The following is a 23,048-nucleotide window of genomic DNA, read 5'->3' on the forward strand; positions in this document are numbered from 1 at the left end:
TGGTGGATTTTTCCTGGCATAGTTGGACTTTATTCCTGATATACAATATGCCCACGTTGCTGCCAGGCAGGGACAGGAGCCAAGGCAACCCATTCATGAAGACCCTGCCCACGTTCGCCCTCGCCGGCTCCCCCGCCGACGTGTGTTTCGTCCACGGCTGGTTCTGGAAGACATGTCAGACAGGAAGATTGTAGATGACTACCACTTATCCAGAACAGCTATATATGAGCTGTACCAGGAAATAAGAGATGATATCGACTCAATCACTGCTAGATCTCATGCAGTACCTGGCCTGGTAAAACTGCTGACTGTTCTGCAGTTCTTTGCCACAGGGACATTCCAGCATGTTTTAGGGGGTAACAGCGGCATGGACCAGGCTACTGTTTCAAGACATCTAGCCCAGGTACTACTCTTAATTTTACCCTCTCCCCATCTCTGCGCTCCACCACGTCTCTGCCCTCCGCCACCTTTGTTACACCCCCTTCTCAGATTTTTACTGTATAAAAACTGCATGACCAAATACACACCTTTGTTCTATGTTTCAGGTTCTGCACACCCTGAAAAAATGTGTTCGCAAGCACATTGCTTTTCCCACAGGGGAAGAGGAGCGGAGGAGGATCAAGTGGGACTTCTACAAGATTGCTGGCATGCCCAATGTCCTGGGAGCTATTGACTGCACACATGTTGCCTTCACCCCGCCTGTGGATCAAGAAATGCAGTACTGTAATCGCAAGATGGGGTACTCGCTGAATGTGCAAGCGGTGTGCGATGCAAACCTTAGGATCCTGGATGTTGTGACACGTTATCCAGGGAGCTGCCATGACTCCTACATCTTGTCTAACAGTGCGCTGGGAAAGAAGTTTGCAGAGGAGCAATTTCAAAACAGGTGGCTTCTTGGTGAGTGTTTTCCATTTTTTTAACAGATGTGGCAGCGGTTCTGGAGGATACACTTTCCAGGTGACAGGGCTGTGTTTGGCATACTATTGCTATGGGCATTATTATTAAACGGGCAGTTTGCTAGGTCTACTGACCTCTTCCGCCTTCGGGCCAGGATAGAGCCCCCTCTTTCCTGGCCCGAAGACGGAAAAGGTCACAAGACCACCAGGGCACTAGTAAGTAAGGGGAAGCCAGTAATCTGCCCGTTTGTCCAGAAATCTGGACAAACGTGCAGATTGGCAAAAGCCGCTCGATTGCCCGGAGATGCCCTCAAAAAGAGGACATGTCATGGTAAATCCGGACATATTGTAACTCTAACTATTATGTTCTGATAGCAATGTATTGTTGTGTTCCTGCAGGGGATGCCGGATATGGATCTAAAACATGGCTACTGACCCCGCTCGCAATGGCCCGGTCGGATGCTGAGAAGCGCTACAACGAGTCACACATCTCAACTAGATGTACAATTGAGCGTACTTTTTGGGTACTGAAGAGCAGGTTTCACTGCTTGAACATTTCTGGTGGATCCATGCAATATTCCCCAGAAAAGGTTGCTGATATAGTGCTTGTATGCTGCATGCTTCATAACATTGCACTGAAGCATCACCTCGACATCGAGATTGTAGACCCTCCAGAAGTGGACATAACCCCCTTGGACAGAGGATCGGATATGCTTCAGGATACTGTTCCTGAGTTAGCTCTATCTCTGTCTCTGTGGGCTGGCTGCTCTAATTGCTTCACTACTCTACACTTGTGTGTATTGGGCCTCTCTGTACTTCAGTGGGCTGTTCCTGAGGCAGCTCTGTCTCAGGCTGGGTGGGCTGGCTGCTTCCAGCCTGACACTAATTACCTCACTAGACTACACCTGTGTGGGTTAGGTCTCTCTGGGCTTCTGTATGCTCCCTGCCTGTGGCCTGAAGGGGTGACCTCATCTGTCAGGGCCTTCTTAAGGAACTGGTGTTCTAGTCTTCATTGCCTTTGCATTGCCAATGCCTCCGCAGTGCCTTAGGTCCCGAGGTTAGTGTGCTGTTTGCACAGTTAGCTTTCCTTGTCTTTTCTTGTGGGCTTCCATCCCTTCTGCTTTGCTAGTTACTATCACCTGTGGGCCTTGCCTTCTGGCTCAGGGTATTATTGCTCTGTGGGCTTTCAGCTCTTCTATGTCTATTGCGCTGTGGGCTTCCATCCCTTCTGTGTTTATTGCTCTGTGGGCTTCCATCCCTTCTGTGTCTATTGTGCTGTGGGCTTCCATCCCTTCTGTGTCTATTGCGCTGTGGGCTTCCATCTCTTCTGTGTCTATTGCTCTGTGGGCTTCCATCTCTTCTGTGTCTATTGCTCTGTGGGCTTCCATCTCTTCTGTGTCTATTGCTCTGTGGGCTTCCATCCCTTCTGTGTCTTTTGCTCTGTGGGCTTCCATCCCTATCTGCGTATATCCCTTTATCTGTCGGCTTCCAGGCCTTCTGGGTGTATTACTGCGGCCTGGGGGTTTCCAGCCTTTCTGTGTATATTATTCTCTGTGGGCTTCTTGCCTTTCTGTTTCCCTGTGCAGTGGCTCTGCTCCCTGTCTGAGGTTGGTTAGTGGCTGCTGCTGCTGCAGCCATTTCTCTCCTTTCTATCTGTTAGCTACTGTAGCTCCAGTCTAACCCTTCCTCTGGCAAGCGTATCTGTCATTCCCATTCCCTTGAGCTTAGCTTGTATGTAGCTCCTCTTTCCTGCCAAGCTAAGCTTCCATGGACACCCTGCCTGCCTAGTGTTTGGGTGAACCCGGATCCAGTCAAGCTGTGCCAGTTTCCCGAATCCTGTGGGAGAAGCCTGTATTGAGCATCCTGTTTCTCTAGCCTGAACCCTGCTGTAGGACGTTGTTCCTGGATTCCTTGTTGCTTTCTCTTCAGCTCCAGCCCAGCCACTCCAGTCCTGTCTACTTCAGCCCGTCTTAGGGTTGCCTGTTTCCTGTTGGGTGGTTTTGCCTGCTGCTGCCACCTCCATGACAGCGGCCCAAGGGCTCACATTTCCCCGAGAGACCTGACACCCTGATCCAGAAACATCTGCTGTTGCTGCTGGGAAGACGCTCTCATCAGATTGCACAGGTCACTCAAATGGGCATTGGTCTGCTCCAATTGGGCGCTGGTTTTGTCCAATAGGGCATTGGTTTTCTCGGATTGGGCGTTGGTGTTATCCACCACATTTTGCACCTGTGCACATAAAGCAGTTGTGGAATGCTGGATACGTTCTGCCACTTTTTCAAGCCGTGTGTTTATCCCCTCATTCCACTTGCCCTGCATCTCCCACAACTGGCGACGAGCCTGCCATTCCTCCATAGGGGTTCTACGAGGACGGTCCATGGGCAACTGCATAGCAGAAGATAGGGGGGTGACATGACCATTGAGGGGAGTTCTGACATCAATGAGGTCAAGTGTCACAGTTTCCTTGTCCTCCCCATCCTTTCCTCCCTGTGTAGGCGTCATCAACCATACACCTACCAAATAGAAAGGCAAGTACTTTAACACAGGAACACAAACATACACACAAACAACGCCAATGTCCTATCTCTCAGCAACACACGATAACATGTCTGTACTCACGTGGTTCTAGTTCTTCAAGTTTTCTGGCACATGGTGTTGCAGGCCCTGGTGACCAAGTGTAAATGCCCGCAACCGGATGTACACTGTCAGGCTTCTTCCCTGGAAGCACTGGGTTTGTGAGTCCTTGGACCACTACTGTGGAGCGGCAGTGGCAGGCAAGGTCACCTTCAAAGCAGAGATGAGGCAAGGTTGGACTGGAACCCCGGACTGGAGTTCTGCACTGGAATACACAGGACTGGAACGCACAGGACGGGTGCGCACTGGACTGGAACCCACTGGACTGGTACACACTGGAGTGGAGCCCACTGGACTGGAACACACAGGACCGGAACACGCTGGACAGGAACACACTGGACCTAGGCTTCACCTACGCTTAGCCACCATTCCCCGAGGGTTGAGCCCTCAGGTTCAGGCAGCCGGCAGGGCTTACAGGAAAACCGGAACTGGAACTAGCAAGCAGGAACAACAGGAATCAGGATACAGAAGTTGTCCCGTTTCCCGGGTCTACCTGCGCTCCCGGGGTGGGGAGCGATGGTCGACGGGCCTCGCGGCGTCCAGGGCTGCGGGAATGGACCTCCGGGGAAGCCGGCGCTGCCGCGGGTCGGGCCGAGCCCGGCGACCCGCTGGAACAAACGCGGACCCCGGAGAGCGGAGCTTTGCGCCGGCCAAGATGGCGGCGTTGGCGCCGACGATTCCCTTGCCCTGGGCGGATCGGTGCGGAGGCTCCTCCCACGACACGCCAGATTGGCGCACCAGGACTCAGACTCCACCTGGAGGGCGGACCGGCCAATCCGCAAGCCCCATCATCTTCCGGGTCCAGGTTGGTTGGTTCTCCTCCCGACGAGGGGGCGGAACGGCGCAATATTTAAACCTAGGAGCTAGAAGACTCGGGGCTTCCGTTTCGTTTCTCAGAAGCCTGCACAGTGGGATTGTATGGAGTGCTAGCCACCTCCAGAGACTGTGTCCTTGTCAGCTAGCCGTCCTTGCTAGCCACCTCCAGAGACTGTGTCCTCTTCAGCTAGCCGTCCTTGCTAGCCACCTCCAGAGACTGTGTCCTCTTCAGCTAGCCGTCCTTGCTAGCCACCTCCAGAGACTGTGTCCTCTTCAGCTAGCCGCCCTTGCTAGCCACCTTCAAAGGCTGTGTTCCTTTTCTGCGCTAGCCGTCCTTGCTAGCGGCCCTTTAGAGACTGAGTTGCTGACTACCAGCCAGGCCGACCGTCACCCCGCGGTTCCAGCAGTCCTGCTGGCCGCCTGCAGCTGGGGGCTCAACCCTCGGTGAACGGCGGTCGCCGCGGGTGAAGATTCGGGGTGCGCGGCGGTCCTCGGGGGTCTTACCGGGCCTCAGGGAACCTAAGGGCTCACCAATCATCGGAACAGGACAGAAGTGCCCCCAGGCACCTAGGCGAAAGCAAGGCAGACAGGCAGGGAATATCCGGGTTCTGGCAATAGTCAGGCAGTAGTCGGGTCAGGCAGCAAGTATCGGGGCTCAGGCAGTAGTCGGGTCAGGCAGCAGGTATCGGGGTTCAGGCAGTAGTCGAGTCAGGCAGCAGGCAGCAAGACTATGGCTGGAGCTCTAGTAGCAAGGAGTACTGGCAGCGGACAGGACTAGGGCTGAAGCTCCAGAAGCAAAGGAAAACACACATGGGAAAACCAGAAAGCTAAACACAAGAAAACTAGTAAAGCTGAACACAAGCTAACAAGAAAGCTATGCCCAAGCTAACTAGTCACAAGCTAGAAACTCACACTAAGCAAAACACAGGAGAACTAGTAAAACTGTACACAAGCTAACAAGCAAAGCTATGCCCAAGCTAACTAGTCACCCACTAGGAACTCACACAACACACCACACAGGAGAACTAGTAAAGCTGTACACAAGCCAACAAGAAAAGCTATGCCCAAGCTACTAGTAACAAGCTAGAAACTCACACTGAACTGGACAAGGTAGCAGTGCACAGAGCACTCTAATATACCAGGGACCTTAGATGATGCAAAGGCCAAGGCTGCAGTCTCTAAGTGATTAATAAAGCCCTTCAACACCTGAGGAGTAGCTGCAGCCATCAGTAAGCAACTACGGAGGCTGTCCAGGCACAAACAAGAAAGACAAGTCCGGCAGCCTGGAAGAATCGGACCAGACTGCGCTAAAGTCTGGAATGGGTAGGAACAGCAAGACAAACTAGGCAGCCACTGGCTCTGGCCATCAGCGGGTGAGAGGAGCACAAACCAAGGAGCAAGCAGCGCGCACACAGAACATAGAGAGACTTGAATACCTAGGTGCAGCACAGAGGAGCAAACAGAGCCAGGCTGGAGACAGAGGTAGAGCTAACTCAGGCAGCACCCCCAGGTGCAATAGAGTGGAGTAATTAGAGCCATGCTGGAAGCAGCCAGCACACAGAAGGAAAACTACTCCAGAAAGGATAGGCAGAAGCCAGCTTAGAAGCTGACCCCCAGAAATAAGGTAAGTCTGAGGGTGGTCACGGCCACAGACGTGACAGTACCTCCCCCTCAAGACCCCCCTTCCGGTCTCCACCGGGGGTTCAGGTGTCCAGGAGTAACTGTTGTGAAACCTCCTGATAGGTTTCAAAACCCAAACATGGATCGCTGGACTGGAAGCAACAAGGAAGTCCAGCACTTGCAGCCAGGAGTGGGTCTTGTAAACAGGAGGCTCTTTCGAACCACCGCTGGATGGAATCAGAATCTTGGATACAGCAAGAGGAGTCCTACTCAACCAGAGCACTTTTCTGAGGGGATCCACAACATCTTGGGCCTCCTGGCATATCAACCTAGTAGCAGGAACAGGGCTAGCATCCCAAGCTGGGCTAGGATTGGGACCCAAACGGGAATCAAAAGCTTGACTGTAACTGGAACCAGGAATTGGACCGGGATCAGGAGCTTGACTGGACCTGGAACCCAGCGCGGCCTCAGCATCCTGGCTGGCACTGGAACTCAGAGTGGACTCAACGTTGTCTTGGCTGGAACTCAAACTCGGAGTGAACTCAGCATCTTGGCTGGAGCTGGAACTCAGCTTGGACTCCGTATCTCGGCTGGAGCTGAAACTCTGAGTAAACTCAGCACCTCGGCTGGAAATGGAACTTGGAGTAAACTCAGTGTTTGAGCTAGAACAGGAGCTTGGAGCAGACTCAGCATCTGGGCTGGAACTGGAACTCAGAGCGGGCTCAGCTGCGGGGATGGAACTGGAAATCAGAATAGATGCAACAGCTTGGCTGGAACTGATGCTCTTCTGGTTGGACTGGAACGACCTAAGCCGTCTCCTTTCGGCGTTGGCTTCAGGAGTAGTCCGCAGGGCAGGCTCCAAGAGAAGACTGCGGCGGTACACACAGAGCGTGATAGCAGGATCAATTGCAGAAACTGGGTTTCTCTGGACCCCAAGCCGCTGAACTCGCCTTCTCTCAGCTACAGCTTTGGGGGTATTTTCCAAGGCTGGATCAGAACAAAGTCTATCACGGTACTCTTGGAGCGTCATCTCATCATTAAGGGCAGAAACTGAAGAAACCTTTATAGGCTGGACGCTCAGCCTGGTATCAGGAGCAGTCCCGGGATTGGGACCCGGACTGGAATCAGGACTTGAACCGAGGCTGGGACCCGGAGTGGAATCAGAGTCTGGACTGAAATGGGAACTCTGAACCGGAGCTGAATCGGGACTGGGACCCGGACTGGGTCAAACTGGACTCAGGAGCTTGACTGGGAGCACCCCTTGAACTGGACTTTAACTGAGGCTTGGCAGAAAAAACCCCTTGGACAGGGATCAGAGGCTCGGTCTGAAGCACCACTCGAACTGGTCTTAGGAGCTTGACCGGACGGGTCACTTGGACAAGATCCGGAGGCTTGCTTACAAGCGTCCCTCGGACTGGACTCAGAAGCTTGATTGGATGGGTCCCTTGGACTAGGACCGGAGGCTCGACCTGGAGTGCCACTTGAACAGGTTTCGGAGGCTCCGTCAGAAACACCCCCCGAGCGGGCCTCAGGGGTTTCACTGGTCGTGCCACTTGAACGAGGACTGGAGGCTCAGCCAGAAGTGCAACTCAAACAGGAATCATAGGCTCAATCGAAAGTGTCCCTCGGACGGGACTCAGAGGCTTGATTGGGAACGCTGCTTGAACTGGAATCGGAGCTTCAAATTGCAGCACCCCTCGGACTAGATTCAGGGGCTTAGGTGGCAGCGCTACTTGGACTGGAGTCAAAGGCTTGGTACGACGTCTCACTCGGCCTGACCTCAGAGACCAGGTCAGAACCATCCCTCGGACTGAACTCAGAGGCTTAACTGGAGACTTCACTCGCACGGGATTTCAAGGCTCAGCTTGAAACTCCCCTCGGACTGGACTCAGAGCCGGCGGACTGGAATCCCGAATAGGAACTAACCCGCTATGGTAACGCAGACTGCTCTGCTGAGGAGCCTTGAGCGGAGGAATTCCACAGCATATTCTTTCAGCCTCCGCTTCTGAGGTATCCCGCAGCACTGGGTCTTCGAGAAGACTTTGCCGGTACACGAAAAGCATTGTATCCAAATCAAAATCAGAAACTGGACTATGGCGCACTTGACGCCACCAGAGACGCTTCCTTTTGGCTGCTGCTTCAAGAGTACCCTCCAGGGCTGGGTCAGACAAAAGTCTCTGGCGGTACACCCGAAGCGTCATAAAAGAGTCCAAAAACGTAATTGGGTTGGCATAGGAATCTGAACAAAATTCAGGGGCAGCATCCGGGTTGGAACCCGAGTTGTCCATAGGGAACGAAGTCATGGGCAGGAAGCCCACCTGGACCGATGATCTTGCAGGACTCATGGCCTTTGCATTCTGTCAGGCTTCTTCCCTGGAAGCACTGGGTTTGTGAGCCCTTGGACCACTACCGTGGAGTGGCAGTGGCAGGCAAAGTCACCTTCAAAGCAGAGACGAGGCAAGGCTGGACTGGAACCCGGGACTGGAGTTCTGCACTGGAATACACAGGACTGGAATGCACCGGACGGGTGCAAACTGGATTGGAACCAACTGGACTGGTACACACTGGAGTGGAGCCCACTGGACTGGAACACACGGGACCGGAACCAGGGACATGCCTAGGGTCTCTGGTGCCCCCCTGCAGACTATCAGTTGGCACCCCCCCCCCCCATCCCGTGTGGCACAAGATGCAAAGGAAATAGGAGCTGAAAGATGGAGTGCATCTTTGTGGGATTGCTGAACAAATAGAGGGTTTACAACCACTTAGCTTTTCGTGCTTTCATGTTCACGAAATTAGTAATTAAATCTTTGATATCTAACTGGGCACATACTGTATATCATTCTCAATAGCAATCATGGCAAGGCTTACAAGCCTTTCTTGCGAAATACTTGATCACAAATAATCCTATATAATAATTCTCACCTCCAACAGGATGTGCCTGGGACCATGCCTCCCTCGGAGGTGGTCTGCTAGGCAGGCACGCACTGACGTCAGTGACATCAGTGACAGCTGATACCAAAGCAAGGAGAGGAGTAGGGAAACACGTGGAGCGTGTTTCCCTACTCCTCCCCCTATGTTACAGCCCACTGCACCCCCCTTCCGCGACCCAATCGACCCCCATTCTCGGCGAAAACCGTCCCCCGCCGCCGTCCAGTACCTGTGCTGACGGGGGACCCCAACCCCTGTCAGCCGAAGTCCTGTGCTGGCCTTCGCGCCGTTGCTTCTTCAATGATCTTCGGTTCAAGTTCCTCTGCATGCGTCTGATGTCATAAGTACATAAGCACTGCCACGCTGGTAAAAGACCAAAGGTCCATCAAGCCCAGCACTCTGTCTCCGACAGCGGCCAATCCAGGCCCCAAGAACCTGGTAAAAACCCAAAATTTAATAACGATCAATGGACTTTTCCTTCAGGAATCTGTCCAGACCCCCTTTAAACTCAGCAAGGCCAGCTGCGGTCACTACCTTCTCCGGCAATGAGTTCCAGAGTCTAACCACACGCTGAGTAAAGAAAACTTTCTCCAATTTGTTTTAAACCTACCACATTCTAACTTCATCTTGTGTCCCCTAGTTCTATTATTGTTAGAAAGCGAAAACAAACGCTTCACATCTGTCCGCTCTACCCCACTCATTATTTTGTAGACCTCTATCATATCACCCCTCAGCTGCCTTTTCTCCAGGCTAAAGAGTCCTAGCCGTCTTAACCTCTCCTCATAAGGTAGTCGTCCCATCCCTTTTATCATTTTCGTCGCCCTTCTCTGCACCTTCTCCAATTCCTTTATATCTTTTTTGAGATGAGGCGACCAGAACTGAACACAATACTCCAGGTGCGGTCGCACCATGGAGCGATATAACGGCATTATAACATCCTCATGCTTGTTTTCCATCCCTTTTCTAATAATACTCAACATTCTGTTCGCCTTCTTAGCTGCCGCAGCACATTGAGCGGAAGATTTCAACGTTCTATCCACGATGACTCCCAGATCCCTTTCTCGGTCCATAACTCCTAAAGCAGAACCTTGCATGACATAGCCATAATTCGGGTTCCTCCTTCCCACGTGCATCACTTTGCACTTGTCAACATTGAACTTCATCTGCCATTTGGATGCCCAATCCCCCAGTCTCACGAGGTCCTCTTGTAATCTTTCACACTCCTCCCGCGACGAGATGACCCTGGATAACTTTGTGTCATCTGCGAATTTAATTACCTCACTAGTTACTCCCATCTCAAGGTCATTTATAAATATGTTAAAAAGCAGCGGTCCCAGCACAGACCCCTGAGGGACCCCACTAACTACCCTTCTCCATCGAGAATACTGACCATTCAACCCTACTCTCTGCTTCCTGTCTTTTAACCAGCTCTTAATCCATAATAATACACTGCCTCCGATCCCATGACTCTCCAGTTTCCTCTGGAGTCTTTCATGAGGCACTTTGTCAAACGCCTTCTGAAAATCTAGATATACAATATCCACCGGCTCCCCTTTGTCCACATGCTTGTTCACCCCCTCGAAAAAATGCAGTAGATTTGTGAGGCAAGACTTCCCTTCACTAAATCCGTGCTGACTTTGTCTCAGCAGCCCATGCTTTTGTACGTGCTCCGTAATTTTATTCTTAATAATAGCCTCCACCATTTTTCCCGGCACCGATGTCAGACTCACCGGTCTATAATTTCCCGGATCTCCTCTGGAACCCTTTTTAAAAATCGGCGTTACATTGGCCACCCTCCAATCTTCCAGTACCACACCTGATTTTAGGGATAAATTGCATATTACTAACAGCAGCTCCACAAGTTCATTTTTCAGCTCTATTAACACTCTGGGATGAATACCATCCGGACCCGGTGATTTACTACTTTTTAGTTTGCAGAACTGCCCCATTACATCCTCCAAGTTTACAGAGAAATCATTTAGTCTTTCCGACTTGTCCGCTTCAAATACCTTTTCCGGCACTGGTATCCCTCCCAAATCCTCCTCGGTGAAGACTGAAGCAAAGAATTCATTTAATTTCTCCGCTACAGCTTTGTCTTCCCTGATTGCCCCTTTAACACCACCGTCGTCCAGTGGCCCTACCAATTCTGTAGCCGGCTTTCTGCTTTTAATATACCTAAAAAAATTTTTGCAATGTGTTTTCGCTTCTATCGCTAACTTTTTTTCAAAGTCCTCCTTAGCCCTCCTTATCTCCTTTTTGCATTTGGCTTGACATTCCTTATGCTTTATCTTATTGTCTTCCGTCGGTTCCCTTCTCCATTTTCTGAAGGATTGTTTTTTGTCTCTAATAGCTTCCTTTACCTTACCATTTAGCCACGCCGGCTGACGTTTGGTCTTTTTTCCTGCACGCAGAGCAACTTGGACACAAAATCATTGAAGAAGCAATGCCTTGAAGGCCAGCACAGGACTTCTGCTGACGGGGGGGAGGCAGAGTCTGGAACAGCGAGGGAGGGAGGGTGGGGGATGGCCTTGCTAGCACCCGTTTCCTTCCCTTTTGAAACGGGCATTTTTTACTAGTTTTTTATGATTTTTAACCGTGAAAATGATCGCTCACCACTTGCCACACTGACAGGAATTGTCAGCAATATTCTTAGAAACAAATTGCTATACATTGCAAAATAAGATAGCAGATGTAAATTCTCAAAGTGGACATATTCCAAACACTAAAATGAAAATAAAATGATTTTTCTCTACTTTTGTTGTCTGGTGACTTTCTTTTCCTGATCATTGATAAGTCTCTGACTCTAAAGTTTAGCAATTTCATTAAAGCAAAATATATTTCACCTATCACAGACTCTTCCTATCCAAGGAGAATCTTTTATATAAAAACAAACACCAAAATAAACAATCACATTTTCACTTACCAGCTCTTCTACACTACATGTCAGCTAAAAGCTTCCTCTGAAACTACTGTTGGAACCATCAGCCAATGAAATGGCTTTTAGCTGTAACTATCCGGTTACCTTTAATTATGCAAACATCATTGCAGTCATGCCTTCCTCTGGTGTACAAGCTCAGAGAAAAAAACCCCCAAAAACTTTGAACCACTTACAGATTTTAACAATTACACTATTTACTTTTTATTTCTCCCAGGTCTCACTTGCACACCTCCCTCCAAACCTGGCTGTTCTCTTTAATTTGAATGTTGTTCAAGCTCATCCTGAATGAGGAGTTCGTCCCACACCAAAGACATAAATAGCACTGGTTGTATTCTTTCAAACAACTTCAGCAGAGTCTGCCTGCCTCAGTGAGCACTGTAGTCGAAGAGGGGAGGGCAGGGGAGAGAGGAGAATCACAGCTTCAGGTAAAACATTTTGCAAGTGAGCTGACCTCAGGAAACGGTAGGCACCCTCCAGAGGTCGGCGCCCCCCTGCGTTGCTTACCCCGCTTACTGTGTTGGCACGGCCCTGACTGGAACCTGCTGGACAGGAACACACTGGACCTAGGCTTCACCTACGCTTAGCCACCGTTCCCCGAGGGTTGAGCCCTCAGGTTCGGGCAGCCGGCAGGGCTTACAGGAAAACCGGAACTGGAACTAGCAAGCAGGAACAACAGGAATCAGGATACAGAAGTACCCCCAGGCACCTAGGCGAAAGCAAGGCAGACAGGCAGGGAATGTCCGGGTTCCGGCAATAGTCAGGTCTGGCCACAGGCAGAGAAGATCCGAGTTCAGGCAGTAGTCGGGTCAGGCAGCAGGCAGCAAGTATCGGGGTTCAGGCAGTAGTCGGGTCAGGCAGCAGGTATTGGGGTTCAGGCAGTAGACAGTAATTGAGCCAGCTGGGTTTTACTTCCATTGCTTGAAAGCAATGGAAGTAAAACCCGGCTGGCTCAATCCGTCCTCCTTTTTCTGGAGCCATATGGTAACCCTAGTGAATCTCTCTTCGCTGACCTCCCCTCTAATCCATGTGCAGCGATTCTCCTCTGCCCCCTGTCCTCCACTGCCATCCGTGTCCAGCGATTCTCCTCTCTCCCCTGTCCTCCCCTCCATTCCCAGCGATTCTCCTCTCTCCCCTGCTCTTCCCTCCCATCCATGTCCAGCATCTCCTCTCTCCCCTGCCCTCCCCTCTCATCCATGTCCAGTAATTCTCCTCTGCCACCTGTCCTCCCCTGCCATCCATGTCCAGTGATTCTCATCTTCCCTGTTCCCCCTCCAGCCACCCATACCCAGCGATTCTCTCCTCTCCCCTGCCCCCCTCCAGCCACCCATGCTATTCTCTCCTGTCCCCTGCCCCCCTCCAGCCATCCATACCCAGTGATTCTTTCCTGTCCCCTGCCCCTCCTCCAGCCACCCATACCCAGCGATTCTCTCCTGTCCCCTGCCCCCCTCCAGCCACCCATGCTATTCTCTCCTGTCCCCTGCCCCCCTCCAGCCACCCATACCCAGTGATTCTCTCCTGTCCCCTGCCCCCCCTCCAGCCACCCATACCCAGCAATTCTCTCCTGTCCCCTGCCCCCTCAACAGCCACCCCTACCCAGAAATTTTCTCCTCTTCCCTGCCCCTCCTCCAGCCACCTATACCCAGCGATTCTCTCCTCTCCCCTGCCCCCCTCCAGCTACCCATACCCAACGATTCTCCTCTCTCCCCCCTGCCCCCCTCCAGCCACCCACGTCATCATCATCTTCTGTCTGCTCTCAGCTCCCCGATAGCCCTTGTTTCCTTCCTGCTGCCGCCCTGCCTTTAAATATTGTATTTTTCCTCAAGTCGCAGCGCCAGCATTGAAAGCAGCAGGCTCGGCTCGCCTCCAGCCTTCCCTTCCCTCACATGGTTCCGCCCTCGCGGAAACAGGAAATACTACTACTACTACTACTTAACATCAGAAGAGGGCAGAACCATGCGAGGGAAGGGAAGGGAAGGCTGGAGGTGAGCCTGCTGTTTTCAATGCCGGCGCCTCGACTCGAGGAAAAATACAATATTTAAAGGCAGGGCGGCGGCGGCAGGAAGGAAACGAGAGCTATCGGGGAGCTGAGGGCAGGCAGGAGATGATGGACGAGCGGGGGAGCCTGCAGCTCGCGGGGTGGGGGGAGGAGAGGCAAGTCGGCTCGCACTCAGTAAACAACCGCTCGCAAGATGCCAAAAAATTTAACAACCAGCTCTTGCGAGCCGGTGTGAGCCGGCTCCAGCACACCACCTCACAAAAAAGGTGCCGGTACACCGTACCGGCACGAACCGGCACAAAAAAAGCACTGGTCTTAAGAGGCCCCACTGTAGTAGCATAGCCAGACCCAGTATTTTGGATGGGCCTAGAGCTAACTTAGATGGGCCCTTCCATGGCACGGCACAGCACTCCATAGCCCTCCCCTGAGATGTAACAAAAAATTATAGATTTTTTCACCTACCCCATATCAACATCTCTCCTCCTCCGTGGCATTCCAGCATCTGACCGCCTGTTGCTGAACCCCGTCCCTCCCTGATGTATCTTACAGGCATCCCCGGTGCCTGCAGTGAGTCAATTATTGCGGCGTGTGTCAGCTCCCCAGGTTTCCATCAACCGGGTCCCACCAGGCAGGAAATGATGAAAGCGAGGGTGGGACCTGGCCAGTGGAAGCCTGCAGGACCAGCACAGGCAGCAGTAATTGAATCACTGCAGGTGCTGGGGACACCTGTAAGGTACACCAGGGAGGGACGGGGTTTAGCAACGGGTGGGCATATTCTGGGATGCCATGGAGGAGGAGAGATGTTGATGGGGGGTGCTGCTGCTGGGTGGGCCAGAGCCAAGAATGGGTGGGCCTGTGTCCACCCAGACCCACTCGTAGCTACGACACTGCCCCACTGTTGCAGCTGACTCTACTGTTGGAACTCACATCCTCTGCCCCCGTATGTTTAGGCTGTGTTCCTTGTCTATTTATCTTTACTAGACTGTCAGCTTTAAGAAACAGGGCGGCTATGTACTACTACTACTACTACTAATCTCTGTGGCCTTCATTTATCAAGCCTTCTGTTTTCATTTATCTGAGCCCTCTCAAGAGTGTGCTCACATTACTTGCTTCCACTCAGTGAGTAACAGGCTCACAGACTCACATTAATAAGTTAACTGCAGTTTGAGTTAGGTATGAACCAGTATTCAGTTAGCAAGCACTTACGAGCGGATATTCAGCCAGAGGTGGTCAGTGTTTTTATGTCTGCTGCCAGCTGTATTCCCAGATATTCAATGCCAGGCTCTTAACTGCATAAGCTAAATCACGTAAAGACAGGACTGCGAATTATGCAGCCCAATTTAAGCAGTTATCTTATGCAGTTAAGGGCTGAATATCAGCATTTAACTACTTAACTGCATAAGTGGCAACTCCGCCCATGGAACATCAGGCGCTAATTGCAAATACTCAACGGCACTATTGAATATTGGCCGGTTAGTAAATAGCATGGATGGTGAACATACCATAGGAATCCAGTCTCAAATCTCAGCCTGCTTTCCATAACTCCTCTTTATTTGATATACTTCCCTGTATCTTAAACTTAATACGGTCTAGACAGAGCTTCATGTATTTCCTCCTAAATCCATTTCTCCTCCCTTTGTATTTCTGTGAATTATACCTGTCATTCAGTGGCGTACCTAGGGTAGTTGACATCCGGGGCCGGTCATTTTTTAACACCCCCCTCCAAAATCCAGTACTAGGCATACCGAGAATACAAAACGCTCAGGACCTATAGAGCAATTCTACCATACTATAAGCAGTCATTTCTACGAGTCACACAAGGAAAAGGAAAGCATCTTAAACACTACAGTGAGCCCTAGTACATTAATTCACCTATTGTAAAATGAAACCAGACAGAATAGTACAGATCATCAATCCTGCACAGTCAATGCCAACTGAAAGCCATGTCTTTTTCACAAACACAGATACACCCTAATCCACTATAGAATAAGTAATCATAAACTTTCTATTTAGACAAAAATTAAACTGAACCCCCAAGATGTCAGACTCTGCATACAATGCAACGCCACAGAAACAGAAAATGTCCCCTAGTACTGTGCAAAATATAGACAGCAGATGTAAATTTGAAAAAACTAACAAATACCAATCACCACTTTACAAATTAAGAAACAGAACTAAAACAAATATAGAAAATAAAATAATACCATTTTATTGGACTAATACATTTAGCTTTCAGAGGCCAAAACCTTATTCCTCAGATCAATACAGTATAGTGCTGTTATGGTGTCCTATCCTGACCTGAGGAAGGGGGTTTTGCTCTCCGAAAGTTAGTCAAAATTTATCAAAATTAGTCCAATAAAAAGATTACCTTATTTACATCTTCTATTATAAACATTTATTAACACAGCTACAATACTACTTTATCCTAAAGCAAAAAAAAAAAAAAAAATATATATATATATATATATTTTATTTACAGTTTGTTGTCTCTGGCTTCTGCTTTCCTCATCTTCTTTTCACTGTCTTCCTTCCATCCAGCATCTGTCTTCATTCTTTCTCTGCCATCCAGTGTCTGCCCTCTCTGCTGTCTCCTCCATCCAATGTCTGCCCTCTCTCCCTGCCCCTTCCATGCACATCTGCCATCAATCTCTGCCCCTTCCATCCACCATCTGCCCGTCTGCCCTCTCTCTCTCCCCCTTCCATTCACTGACTGCCCTTTCTCTCTGCCCCTTCAATCCACCATTTGCCATCCCTCTCCCCCCCCCCATCCATCCATCCATCCATCCAAGATCTGTCCCCTCTCTCTGCCCCTTTTTTCAGCCCCCAGTTCCAGCCCCCTTATCCCACCTGCCCCTAGTTCTAGTCCCAGCCCACATCTCCCACTTGCCCCTCCTTTGCAGCCCCCAGTTTCAGCTCCACTCCCATCTGAGAAGCCCCCACCCCCCTTCTCCCATCTGAGAAACCCCCACCCCCCTTCTCCCATCTGAGAAACCCCCTCCCCACCCCCATTCTCCCATCTGAAACCCCCCTCTCCCATCTGAGCCCCCAACCCGACCACCAGCTTCGTCCAGAGAGGACAGCCCTTGTCTCCTGCCACCACCCTGCCTTTAAAGAAAAAGATGTGAAGCGGCGTGGCAGGCAGCGCCTCGCATCTGCCCTGCTTGTAAGCAAAGTCAATCTCCATTCTCCTCATCATCGTCGGGCCTTCACTGACTGGGTCCCGCCCTCCTCTGAGGTAACTTCCTATTTCCACGAGGGCGGGACCAGCGAGTGAAGGCCCGACGACAAGGAGGAGATTGGAGATTTACTTCATTTACAAGCAGGGCAGACGAGAGGCGCTGCCTGCTACGCCGCTTCACAGCTTTTTCTTTAAAGGCAGGTGGCAGGAGACGAGGGCTGACTGCAGCGCCAGCGGAGCACCCCCCCCCCCCACCCACTGACACCCGGGGCGGACCGCCCCCACCGCTCCACCCTTGGTACGCCACTGCTGTCATTGTTCTACTTTCCTCAGACTGGAATCTCATTTGTGTATCATGTTTCTTCATTTGCATGTGTGCATGCAAGGGCCTTAACATGTTCACTCATGTTAACAGTGAATATGCACTGTTTTACTTTTGCAATAACTGTTCTTCAAAACTGAGCTAAGTGCACATATATTTATATATATTTTATACATTTTTTTTGTGTGGACATTCTTTGGGTTAGTGTATTTTTGTTTACCATTAGGCATGCAGTGATTGAAAAGGGTGTCGCCAAGCAATATTGCTGAGGCAATAAGGTTACTTCTTGGAGCATACTTTTCATATATATTTTTAAAAATTATTTGTTATGTAATTATAAAACTTTTAATTGTTTTATACATTAAAAAAATGATTAAATAGTACCTGGATCTATATTGGATGGATGCTTTCAAGTAAGAACCTAGGCGGGGCTCAACATGATTACTGGGTATTCTACCAGCCCTGACAATGTTCGATGCCACAAATAAACACTGACCTTTTGTGGAATCTTGCTCAAAGCAGTTCCAATGATGTTCGCCTTTTCAATACTTAGGTTTCTGAACAATAAACCCAAGGAAAACACCACAATGCCATGTTCACCCGAGCTCTGGACAAATTTCTCCATGTCCTGCAAGTCAGCAAAAAAAAAAAAAACATACTAAGAAACTGTTGCATTTTGATCGTGATCCCCATTCTGCAAAACTTGAAGCACACAAATGGAAGACTTTGTGGAGAGATTTAGTCTGGGACATTTCTTCTCGTGCTGTAGGAAAGGATAGATAGGCTGCTTTATGTGTGTGTGGGGGGAAGGGGGGTCCTTTTATTAAGCTGTGGCAAAAAGTAGCCTTAGTGCTCTCCCTGATACAGGTCTTTCCTGCACAGTAAAGATATTTTTACTGCAGCCATAAAAATGGTCTGTATGTATTTCTTGTCTTAATGGCCATGTGTTAATTTTGTCATTAGTACGCAACCATTTAATAAAATATATAATGTCAGTACATATCGCCACCCATTTTGTAGGTGGTAAGGGCTCACGTTTGCTAACCAGTTAGTGTGCGGTAATATAGATGCCCTAACTGGTTAGCAGAGAAATGCACATTCTCTGCCCATGACTGGCTCTCAGCCAATAAATAACTAAATATTTTTTAGCATGTGGTTCGCATGCTCACATTTGGAGCTACCGCAGGACGCCAGAGTATGTCCTGTGGTATTGCATTTTTAGCTGCACTAGGGGGTCCTTTTACCAAGCTGTTTGAAAAAGGGCCCAGTGGTAGCAGGGGGGCCATTTTTGCTGTGTGCCAGGGCCCTTTTTACTGCAGTGTGCGATAGCACCTAATGCAGCTTAGCAAAAGAACCCCTATGTTAATTCGACATTTTTTTTTTTTTGTTTACCTCAGAATTTTGCAGAATGGAGGCTATGTCTGAGAAAAAAATGCCGTGAGAACAGCATGTTTTCTAAACATTACCTCTGGTAGTGGTTTTGCGGGTTGGCAATGAAGTCCTCCAACAAACTCAAAATTGGGTAGAAAAGGTCGAGGGTATTCAAAGTCCCAGTAGGTTCTGATCAACCAGATATCAGCCTTGCTCATGATTTCACAGATTGTTGTAGGTTTCCCTGTAAAGATCCAAAAGACAGAGGAATTAACTGCAGAGGTCCTGGATAGGTTTTCTCCCATGGAAGAGCCTAAAAAATATGTCTGCTACCAGCAGTGATGTACTACTGTTTTGTTTTTTAGCTTTAGGGGCTCTTGGCAGATTGGCTTCACTCTAGGAGACACTTTTTGTGTTTCCTAAAATAATTTAATAAGAGGATTCTGATAGTCTCCATTAGCCTCCTTCAGCACATGAATTGAAAAGTGAGTTTTTAGGTGACAACAAGTCATACCTCTTGAGAATTTAGGAAGGAGTCAACTGTATTTTTGGAACGCAAACAAATAGATAAGGTGAAAATCTTAATTATGTGAAACTAGCTTCAGAGAGGTAGCTCAAGGAATTTATTGAAATGATAAAATCTTCATATTACATACTGTTGCAGGAATTGATGCATGAATTACCCCTATTGTTAGCAGAATCTGTGGTACTTCAGGAGTCAGACAGCACACATCAAAATGAGAGAGAAATCTTCTTTATTTGCCAGCAAACAAAGCAGGACATCAGCATTAAGTCTCTTCTTCTCTTTCTCAGCTCTCTGTGTCTTTGTGGCTTCTGTCTCAGCTGCTTCTCTTCTGCTGTCTGTCTTCCTTCAGCTCTCTTCTCCTCTGTCTGTTCCTTCTGCTCTCTTTTCTGACGTAAGCTGCTTCTGCTCCCACTTAAATACAGTCCTAAGCCCCCTCCTAGCCCCCCTTACTCTCCAGATGGTAAAGAATAGATTGGTTACCTTGCCTCAGCCAATCAGCTCTATAAAAATATCAGTTACATAGGTTCCAGACATCCTAAACTGACCTGTGACCTGGGCCCCTCACACCAGACATTTGGGCTCCAGAACTCCTGCATGTTATTATGATTAATTTCTCATATTCCTAGTACTAACTGCTAACTGAACTCTGGCATTCATTAAAGGGTCAAGGGCCAATCTTACTTAATAGCATACAGCTATAGTTTGTTATTTCTTTCAAGATCCATTCCTACATTTACCTATAATTAATCAAGGAGAAGAGAGCTGACTAGTCCTGACCTTTTTCACCCACCAGCTCCATACATTAAACCAGCCAGAACTGCAGATAAGTCAAAACACATGTTTGACCTCTTCACTGCAGTCCTTGCTTGAAACGTCAGACAAAGAGTAATACAGAATTTAACAGACATTCTACACAGAAACAAAACTTATTAATTTACACAGAATACAGCATATTCTAAAGTAAGCATCCTTATAAGACATATTCTACATACTTATAATGGTCTCTATATCTATATCTAAGCTATCTCCTTCTAAGCATTTTTAACTAATCCTAAACAAACTGCCTGCTTTTAAACTACAGTATGTCTGGCTCATTCCTTTGTTCATTCATAATAGTTTACAGCTGTGCCAGCATTAACAATCCATCAATCACAAGGGACAGAGTTTCTCTCTCTGACCTTTTAACCCAGCAAGGCTAGATTTCTAAATAATCTGAACCATCTGGCATTCCTTCACTTGCAGGACTGAAAAGTTAAAATACCAAATTCAAACACCAAGCTTTTAAACCCCAGATTTTTATGGCTTCTTATATATATAATTATGCCCATGGCTGCCTCATTCCCCCCTTTGAGACTAAAATCAGCTTATGCAGAGATAAGTCTCACAACTCAAACTCTGGAGATTATAGTGATCCTAACTAAGAATAGGCTTGTGAATCACCATTACCTTACTTGTTAAGGTCCGACGGCATACTGCCGAAGCACATGAGGCCAGGAAACAAAACAACAACCCTGCTAAAACTAAAACTATTAAGGAAATAAACAAAGGACGTATCCAGGAGGTCAATGACCACCACCAGGAGGTAAGGTCTAATCCTCCTCGGTAATCCTCCACATTAAGGCTGGCCAACTGTAGGACTTTATCCATAGCATGCCTAACTACATGCGTCCTATTTATAACAATAGTACAGCACTCTGAAGAATTTAGCACTGTGCAGAGGCCACCCTGGGCTGCAAAGAGATAGTCAAGACCCATACGGTTATACCGAGAAACTATACTTAATTCATTAATTTGATCCTGCAATGCATTGACTACCACATTCAGCTCATGAACTAAAACATGGAGTAGAGACTGAAGTCTCTGGGTAGCCATGCCCAGTTCAGTAATACCCGCTACCGGGCCCCCAATTGGAATCCAGGCCGTGGCAGAAAGGGCTACAAGTCTCTTTTTAGTCAGAGGATAAGTAGAGTTAATATACTGGAGGGCTAATTCAATCACCTCATCCTCTGTGGCAACGGAGGAAGGTAAGGACAAGGCCTCTCGCTTAGAGCGGTGCGGGGATGGTGGCCTGAGGAGAGGAATAACTTTAGGAAAATAATTCAAAGTTACCAATACACAAAAATCATATGTGGGGGGAAGAATCATGTGGAGGACATTATCACAGAGCCAGTAATGACCAAGGAGAGGGCGAGGAAAGTTCCCAATAAATGTTGGCACAGGATGGACACTAGGATGCCCATAATGCGAGCCCCTATCCCAGGGGGAACTAAGAAGAAATGGAGACTTTGTACACCATAGGTGCCAATCCCCAATTGTGACAGACCGCTCATATGATGCAACCCCTTCATACCCCGGGGACTTATGAAAGTAGAAAATAGGCCGGGACACTATAGTCTTCTCAGTAGTAAGGTTAGGAGCCAGATAATCACCTTGGTCATAATCTACAGGTATGGTAGTAGGGCACATAGGAGTACCTGGAGAGACTACCCACACAGATTCCCCTTTTTCTGGGAGAACATTAGTATAGTTACAGGGAATGGGAAGAACAGTTGAGATGTTTCTTGTTAAACAAAACACTCCAGAAGCTGGATAGGGAGACGTAAAGACTGGCCTTAGAGAAGATTCAGAGGGGGAAGTAGCATTATAAAAGGACCACCAAGTATAATCCTGGCTCCAAGGGCCTGAACTCGAAAAGTAGGGAGGTATAAGAGCTGGGAGCTGCACAGGGACAGGTACAGCTGGGACATCTGTAGTATAAGGAGAAAATCGGGAACACACAATACAAGGGGAAGTAATCTTTGCCTGGCTAATTAGTTCCTGGACAAAGTGTAACCAAAGGTTGGAGCGAGTTGGGGTATTAGGAACAAGGAGGCAAGGAGTAGAAAACAACAAAAGCATCCAAACTACTAACATTTTCTTTCTTCCTAATCTAAAACAAATACAGCAAACTAATTAAGCAATAATATTTCAACAGTCTGTGCTAATCACAGATTATTCTCATATAATGTTCTCAGTCTTTGAGTTCTTATACCAGTTGGGATAGAACCTCAACTGACGAGGATCAAGCTCTCAAATTCCAAGAAAGCCAGAATCAGGAAAAGAAAGAGTCTCAGTGTGAAGCCGAAGTTCAGCAGCTCCTGCAGTATGCAGTTGACCCTTCTTTTCAGCTAGTAGATTCTTTGGTTCGGGTCAAGCGCAACTTCAATGGCTCCGCAGGATCTCTTTCTGCTCTCCACTGTCTAGGCTCCGTCTGATCCGTGCTGGGCTCAGTCTGTTCAGCAGACTTGATTCGAGACCAATGGACCCATGGAGTTATCCCTGCGACCTTCACAGCTGTAGGGGTAGAAAGCAAAACAGTAAAAGGTCCTTTCCACCAGGGCCCCAAAGGCTGGAGCCTCCAGTCTTTCACCCAAACTCTATCCCCTGGCAGGAAGGAATGTACCTGAGCCTGGAAGGGGACAGGGTTTATTTCTCTCACATAAGACTGAAGCTCAGAAATTATCCTGCCCAAGAGGGCTACCTGCTCCTGCACCTGGGCAGACCCTAAAATCCCTATGTCTCCCTTAATTCCCTGCAAAATGGCTGGGGGCTTCCCATACACAATTTCAAAGGGAGAGAGGGCTGTTCCTTTAGTTGGGGTGCATCGGAGGCGGAAGAGGGCTAGTGGCAGTGCCTGTGGCCATTTCAGTTGGGTTTCCTGACAAATCTTTGCTAGGCTATTTTTCAAGGTTCTATTTGCTCGCTCAACCTGCCCTGAACTCTGGGGACGATAGGCACAATGCAATTTCCAGGTAATGCGCAATGCGCGGGACAGGGCCTGAAG

At 48.9% G+C, this 23,048-nt stretch overlaps 1 protein-coding gene across 6 annotated transcripts in view; it reads right to left on the reverse strand.

The window, feature by feature from the left end:
- The window catches only part of LOC115461021 (UDP-glucuronosyltransferase 2A1-like), a 100,939-nt gene that overhangs the window by 41,732 nt on the left and 36,159 nt on the right, over positions 1 to 23,048 (reverse strand). For all 6 annotated transcript variants that reach the window (XM_030190535.1, XM_030190534.1, XM_030190532.1 and 3 more), the window contains 2 exons: positions 18,795 to 18,943; positions 17,825 to 17,956 (listed from right to left, as the gene is read on the reverse strand). In XM_030190535.1, coding sequence (XP_030046395.1) covers positions 17,825 to 17,956; positions 18,795 to 18,917 — 255 coding nt within the window. In that variant the 5' untranslated portion in view covers positions 18,918 to 18,943. The remainder of the gene's footprint in view (positions 1 to 17,824; positions 17,957 to 18,794; positions 18,944 to 23,048) is intronic.

This window comes from Microcaecilia unicolor, chromosome 2 (assembly GCF_901765095.1).
Source record: "Microcaecilia unicolor chromosome 2, aMicUni1.1, whole genome shotgun sequence".
Taxonomy (NCBI): Eukaryota; Metazoa; Chordata; class Amphibia; order Gymnophiona; family Siphonopidae; genus Microcaecilia; species Microcaecilia unicolor.